Raw genomic sequence first — 7,887 nt, forward strand, 5'->3', positions numbered from 1 at the left:
ATGGGGCAGTGTGAAGGCTATTTCCTCTTTGGCTAGCATTAATAACTTTTAATAGATCACTTAAGCTTCTTTTGTCTTTTGGAGCATTTGTTTATTAAAGTGACTCGGGTATTATAGCTTCATTATAACTGGTGCTTAGGGCCGGGGATTTAGCTCAGTGGTTCTGCTTCCTGCCTTGCATCAAGGGCCCAAGTTTGATCCCCGGTACCAAAAAAACAAAACAAAACAAAAAAAAAAACTGGTGCTTAGAGGGCAGAGATGGAATAAATTAACGTGCTGGTCCTTGGAGTCAAGCTGAAGTTTCTTACACTTGAAAGGGTTTATGAGCTTTTATACAGTTAAGGTAATTATTTAACTGTACTGATTCTCTCTTTGAGACAGGGTCTTGCTCTGTAGTTCAAACTGGTCTTGAGCTACTGTGTAGCCCAGGCTACCCTTGAGCTCATAGAAATCCTCCTGCCTCAGCCTCCTGAGTGTGCCACCATGCCCGGCTTGTGCTATTTCTCCTAAGAAATATAATTTAGTTATTATTTGCTAGGGATACTCTAAATAGGAACATAAGCAGAGATCTCAGGAGCTAATAATGAGTTATGTGGCTTTCCTTGAGCATGTAAAGCACAGTAACAACTCACACCGATTGAGTGCTTACCTTGTGCCTGCCCTTACATTTGCCTTAGTTCGTGGCATCTCTTAACTCATTTCTGAGAAGAGTCTAGTGATACAGACATTATTGTTGCCATTCCGTTTCACAGAAGGCACTGATGTATTAAAGAAAAATTGGCCCACGTCATACAAATAGTAAGTGACTGATTCCAACCCAGGGCTGTGATAGGCTCCACAAGCCCCGACTGTAAATGTTTGTCCTTTGCTCCGTACTAATGGAATATTGGCTTCCCTTTCCCATCTCGTGACTGTTCACAAATGTACTTGGACATTGCAGTGGTTGAGAATTCCTTATCTTTTTTTCCATTAATTTTTAAAAATTCTTTTTCACCTTTTCTCTTGGTCTTCTGTTATCTTCTCTGCAGGTTGCTTCTTCAGTCCCTTTGTTTTCCTGGTTTGTAGTTTGTTTATTTGTTTATTGTTCGTTTGTTTGTTTGGAGACAGGGTCTCACTATGTAGTTGAGACTGACCTGGAACTCGGTACATAGCCCAAGCTGGTCGCGAACTCACAGCGATCCTCCCGCCTCAGCCTCACAATTGCTGGGATTATAGGTGTGCGCCACCATGCCCGGCTTTGTAATTTTTTTTTTAATGCAGAACTCCATGTGGTTTTTTTTCAGTGCATACAGGTCTTTTAGTACTTGTGTCACTGTTGCATTTGTATTTCCCCCTTTTATCAGCATGGCATTTTTATTATTTTCACTTAAGTTTCAGTTCTCTCTTAAGGAATCTCTTGGCTTTTTTTTTTTTTTTTTTGTCCTGGGGTTGAACTTGGGACTTTGCACTTGCAAGGCAGGTGGCAGAACCACTGAGCTAAATCCCTGGCCCTTGGACCTTTTTTGTTTGGGGGTGTACACCTCCATCCAGGGTGTCCATTGCTACCCCCTCAGTCTAGCCAATACACGTGCACCCAGAATTCCTTATGTTATGAAGTAGCCAACTCTTTTTTGGGTACCCAGGATTGAATTGTGGATCTTGCACTTGCAAAGTAGGCAGTGGCACCACTGAGCTAAATCCCTGGGCCCCAACTCTCAATGGATCTAAATTTTTGAGGGTTTTTTTTTTTCTTCGATGAAGCATGAATGTGTTTATATAATTATAATGATTAGTAAATAGTCTGACCAAAAAAACTCAAGGCATTTAGATATTACTTATATCTGATTATACAACCTTCTATCATTTTGTTTGAAACAAGGTCTTGCTGTGTTGTGTGGCCTAGGCTGGACTGTTTATCATAACCCTCCTGCCTCAGCCTTCCTGCCGAATGACCATTATTTTCTTTTATTGTTCGTTTTTTTGTTTGTTTATTTTGGTACCAGGGATTGAACTTGGGACCTTGTGCTTACAAGGCAGGGAGTGGAACCACTGAGCTAAGTCCCTGGCCCCTCTTTTATTTTTTTAATTGCTAACTTTTTATTGGTATATTTTTAAGTATGCAATATAATTACATTTGTCATTGAAAATTTGTGCCTTTACATAATTTATCTTGGGTGTTATTTTTTCCCTAATCCCCTGCCCTCCCTTCAATCACTCCACCCCTCCCTATTTACAAAGACTTTGTTTCCATTTTTTCATTTTCTCATATTCTATTACCTTCTTTCCTTTCCCCAATACCTCCCACTTCCCCTTCCCCTTTGGACCTTTTTTTGCCTATTTGACAATATCTGTTAGGCTTTTTGAGCCTTATTTACACTTTCAGTTTCTCACACCAGAGAAACTATTTGGTATTTATACATGTGAATGACCATTCTTGTGGTCTGTAGGATGAACACTTTTTGGTCTAGATTGCTTGAAGTCATGTTGTTGATGATATGTAGTATTTGAGTTGTGGTCTAGCCGTGACTCACTTCTCTGTATCTGTGGATTAGAGCTACACTAGCGGCACTTATATCTGTGTTGTTTCAGATGTCTCATCCTGTATCTGTATAGCCCAAGTTTCTGGCTCAATGCCATAAACCTGCATGGGGTCACATCAGTTAGTGATAGTTTATGATGGTCTTTGAGAAATTTTAAGAATTAGTTGAAAGTACAGTACCCACATTACTTCTGAGAGATAAATGGAGAATTAGCTAAGAGGTAAAGTAAAGGCAGAGCATCCTTAATTTGAAACTCTGAAATCAAAGTGTCAGAAAGCTTCAGATTGTGGGATATTTTAGGTTTTTGGATTAGGAGTGCTTAGTACAGTCAATGCAAATAGTCCAAACTGAAAAACTCAGAAATCCGAAACACTTCAGTTCCAAGCATTTTGCTTAAGGGAAACTCAGCTTGTGAGTCTAGATAGATTTTTTTTTTTGTCATTTTAAATCATTCCTTTTCTTTCTGGTTTTTTTTTTTGGGGGGTGTCTTTCTTTTGGAGACAGTGTCTAATTATGTAGTTGAGCCTGGCCTTGAACTCTGTGTAGCCCAGGTAGCCTCAAATTTGTGGCAATCCTCCTTCCTCTGCCTCCTGAGGACTGGGATTACAGATGTGCACCACTATGCCTGGCTAAATATCCCTCCTCTTGCTTGACTAAAACTTGTAAATAGTCTTAATATATGAATCAAATAATGTTTTTATAATTCTAATGGAATTTGTAGCTAATATGTCAAGTTTCTCTCCATGTGCTTTATTTTTATGTTATTTGTTCATTTACTTTTCAGGGGACGTTTACTGATGAGAAGTCGAAAGCTTCCCACCATATTTATCCATATCCTTCCTCACAAGAGGATGGTAAGTTAGCTTTTGTTGTGACTTGATAAAACTCATACACTGTATCATTGGACTTTTATATCATGTCAGAAGAGGTTAACTCAATATAGCTCACTTTTATTTTATTTTTAAATTTTACATATAGTTTTGGAGACTGGATCTCACTCTGTAGTCCAGGTTGGCCTTGAATTCACCATGTAGCCCATACTGGCCTTGAACTTGTGGTAATCCTCCTACCTTAGTCTTTGGAGTTTTGGGATTATAGGCATATACCATTATGCCCAACATTTTTTTTTACTTTGATTTTTAATATAGCCAGCTTTTTAAAAATGTCTTTTTTTTGGCTGGGGATTTAGCTCAGTGGCACTGTCCTGAGTTCAATCACTGATTACTGCCCCCACCCGTCTTTCCCGCCCCCAGACAGGGTCTCACTATGTAGTTCATACCAGCTTTGAACTCAGTGTGTAACCCAGGCTGGCCTCGAATTTGCAGCGATTCTCCTGCCTCAGTCTCCCAAATGTGGGATTATAGGTATGCACTACCACACTCAGCCCTAAAAGGTGACTTTTAATTACAATATTCTAGGAGGCTGAGGCAGGAGAATTGCCATACAAGGCCAGCTGAAGCAATTTAGTGAAATCCTGTCTCAAAATAAAATAAAGAAAATAAGCAAGATACCAAAAGTTGGCCAGTTGCTGCTTTAGTTCACAGTGCTTTTTTGATAGGCAAAAAATTAGAGGTGAGTGCCTGAGTCAAAGTGTATGACACCTGTCCAACCCCCTGCAAAGTCCTTAAAAAAACAAAACAATAAAGCAAAACAAAAGGTCTAGACATATGGCTCAATAGAAGGCCTTGTGTTTATACCCAGTTTTGGCGGGGTGGAAAAATGACTGTTGTGTATCAAAACTTTCCCAGTGCTGAGCTTACAGGTGTGTGCTGCCATACTCAGTTTAACTGGTATGTGTTTGTTTGTTTGTTTTGGTACTGGGATCAACTCAGGACCTTGTGTTTGCAAGGCAGTGCAGTGCAGTGCCGCTGTGCTAAATTTTGGCCGTTGTTTTTTTTTTTTCTTTTTTTTTTTTTTTCTGGAGACAGGGTCTGGCTGTGTGGTTTAGGGTGGTTTTGAGCTCATTATGTAGCCCAGGCTGGTCTTGATCCCATGGCGATCCTCCTGCTGAGGACTTGGTGCTGACTTGGTGCTAACCACTGTTTCACAGGACTGAGCTGGAATATGTAGCATAGATCAATTTAGACTGAAAAATAGACCTTAAAGGATACAACCGTTAAGTCTTCTGGCAAGCACATTCTCCCTACCGGATATGAGAAGCCTGATTATAATATCAGGTTCAAGTGACAGATGAGCCCAAGGGTGATATGCTTTTGTTGACCATTGTAATTATGCTGCGAGTATACTTGAAAATTAAGAAATACTGTGTGTTAAAGAACCCGTCAGTCAAAAAAGAAAATTACAAAGAAAATAGAAAATCTTTGAGGCTGAATAATAATAAAAATGAACAGTGAAATCTAGCATTAGGTTTTATAAGGTACAGTGAAAAAGCTGTGCCTAGAGGGGCATTTATATGCATATAGTAGGAATGAAAAAGAGCTCAACAATCAGTGTCCTAAACACTTTGTCAAGCAGTCAGAGAAAATAGCAAATTAGTTGTGAAGAAGAAATATATATTATAAAGAAAACAAATTAATGAATTAAAAAATATATGAACATGAGATGCTTAGCAGTGTGCAGTAGTTCTTAGAAAAGACCAGTAAAGTCAGAGGAGAGAAAAATGGAAGAACAAGTGTGATGAGCCAGGAATGAAAGAAGGGAACACAGAAGATGGATGTGAGGCATGAGGGAGTGAGCCACACAGTGTGACCATTGTGTGGCAGTCAAAGTGTGTGTTGATAGCAATTTTAGAAAATGCTCCCTAACCCTTGTTCTGTAAAGTGCGCGATGCCTCGTGCTGCTTGGAGCAGTCGCAGTTAATTATGTTTTCCCCATTCCTCCTGCTAGGTATTAGCAGCTGGTTTCCACTAGATGGAGGTGGTGGACAGCTGTGTGTGTTAGAATACTGGTTTCGTTGCTTACTCTCTGTCTCCTAAATAATAGAAAAATCTCAGTGTTAGGATTAGGAACTTTTGGGGTGTGGGGTGCTGATGATTGAACCAAGGGCCCTTCATGGATTCACTGACCCATACCCCTTGCCCTGTGTTGTGAACTTTTCCTTTCTTTGTGTTCTGTGTTGTTGTTGTTGTTGTTGATAGTCTCACTAATTTTCTCAGGCTGGCCTTGAACTTGCAGTGCCCCTGCCACAGCCTGCAGAGTACCTGGGGTTGGAGGCCTGGGATTCTTCATTCTATTAGTGTGGTACATTAATTTGTTTTCATATATTGAGGCAACATTGTATCTAGGTATAAATCCCATGGTGTGGAATTGCTTTATTTTTTATTTGAAATTTTTTTTGAGGGCTGAGGATTTAGCTCTGGTTTTGCTGCCTGCCTTACAAGTGCAAGGTCCTGAGTTTGAGCCCCAGTACCAAAAAAAAATTTTTTTTTGAGACAGGGTCTTGCCATGCTGCTCAGGTTGTTCTTAATCTCATGTGCTCAAAGACAGGAGCTTCAGCCTCCTGCATGTTGAGACTACAGGTGCCTATCACCAGTCCTAACTCGATAATCCTCTGTGTGCCTCCTGCATGTTGAGACTACAGGTGCCTATCACCAGTCCTAACTCGATAATCCTCTGTGTGTGTGTGTGTGTGTGTGTGTGTGTGTGTGTGTGTGTGTGTGGTGGTACTGGGTTTCTCTTTTTGAGGGGAGCACTGCGGATCGAACTCAGGACTGTGCACTTGCGAGGCAGGTGGTGGAACCACTGAGCTAAAGCCCTGGCCCTTTTTTGTGGTACTGGGGATCAAACTCAGGACATTGTGCTTGTGAGGCAGGCATGGTGCCACTTATCTAAATCCTTGGCCCGATAATCTTTTTTTTGTGTGTGTGGGGGCGGTTGAGACAGGGTCTCACTATGTAGTTGAGACTGACCTGGAACTCAGTATGTAGCCCAGGCTGGTCTCGAGCTCAAGTGATCCTCCTGCCTCAGCCTCCCGAGTGCTGGGATTACAGGTGTGCACCACCACGGCCAGCTCCGATAATCTTTTTAATATATTGTTGAATTCACTTTAATATTTAATATATCAGGAGTACATATTTTTATCTGTATTTTTTGTGTAATATCTTTGGTTTTGGTCTCTCTGGAAGGTGTTTGATAATACTTTTTCCTCTTCAGTTTTTAGAAGAGTTTGAGAAGGATTATTAATTTCTATTTTATTATATGTTTGTTACAATTTTCCAGGGAAGCCATTTGGCTTTGTGCTTTTCTTGATTGGAAATTTTTAAAGTGACTGTTTGAGTCCGCATACTAGTTATGGGTATAAGCATATTTTGTTCCTGATTCAGTCTGGGAAGTTTATATTGTTCGAGAAATTTATTCATTCTAGAATGTTTTTTTGTTGTTGTTTTGATTTGGGTTTTTTGTTTTGTTTTGTTTTTGGCATAGAATTTATTACAGTAACTTCTCGCGATCCTCATTTTTTTTCTTTTTTCCCCCTTTTGGTACTGGGAATTGACCCTGGAGCCTCATGTATGCTGGGCAAGCCATCTTGTTGCTAAGCTGCATCCCCAGGCCTTTTTCTGTAGTTTGCCCAGGCTGGTCTCAAACTTGGGGTCATCTTGCCCCAGCCTCCTGGCTGGGGTTACAGGCGTGCACCACAGTGCCTGGCTGAGCCTTTTCCTGTGGCTTTAGTTGTACTTTCTCCTCTCTCATTTCTGACTTGTGTTAATTTTCATTGTCTGTTCTTCTAGTCATTATAGCTAAAAAAGGGCTTGTCATTTTTGTTGATCTTTTCAACACCCTCTTAATTTTGTTAGTTTTTTATTCTTTGTTTCTGCTCAGTCTTGATTATTTCTTTCCTTATGCTAAGTTGGGTTGAGTTTGTTTTTCTGGCCCCTTAGTAAGATGTTGACCTGAGATCTGGTTTTTCTTTTCTAATTTTAGTATATGTGCTGCCGAAGTGAGCACTGTTTTTTCTAATGTGTTTACTGCTGTTAAACTTCCCTTCTAGTACTACTTTTCCTGTATCCTATATATTTTTGTTGTTTTCATTTAACTCAAGAATTTTTCTAATTTCCTTTGTGATTTTGGCTTTGACCCTTTCTTCTTCAAGAGTGTCCTTTTAGTTACTTTTTTCCCAAAGTGTCTTAATTTCCATCTATTTGTCAATTTTCCAGTTTCTTTTTTGCTGTTAATTTTTGATGTCATTCCATTACTGTCAGAAAACACAGTTGGTAGGATTTAAACCTTGTATTTAGTAAGTTGTTTTGGGCTGGACGTGGTGGTGCACACCTGTAATCCCAGCACTTGGGAGGCTGAGGCAGGAGGATAACTGCAAGTTCAAGACCAGCCTGGGCTACACAGTGAGTTCCAGAGCAGTCTGAAGTAGTGAGACCCAGTCTCAAAAAACCCAAAAAAAAAAAAAAAAAAA

General features: G+C 40.1%; 1 protein-coding gene across 1 annotated transcript in view; it reads left to right on the forward strand.

Annotated features, from left to right (window-relative positions):
* The window catches only part of Smarcc1 (SWI/SNF related, matrix associated, actin dependent regulator of chromatin subfamily c member 1), a 130,090-nt gene that overhangs the window by 33,377 nt on the left and 88,826 nt on the right, over positions 1 to 7,887 (forward strand). The window contains exon 6 of the mRNA XM_010624569.2: positions 3,304 to 3,373. Coding sequence (XP_010622871.1) covers positions 3,304 to 3,373 — 70 coding nt within the window. The remainder of the gene's footprint in view (positions 1 to 3,303; positions 3,374 to 7,887) is intronic.

This window comes from Fukomys damarensis, unplaced genomic scaffold, assembly GCF_012274545.1.
Source record: "Fukomys damarensis isolate Sample0158 unplaced genomic scaffold, DMR_v1.0_HiC HiC_scaffold_12, whole genome shotgun sequence".
In the NCBI taxonomy this organism is placed as follows: domain Eukaryota; kingdom Metazoa; phylum Chordata; class Mammalia; order Rodentia; family Bathyergidae; genus Fukomys; species Fukomys damarensis.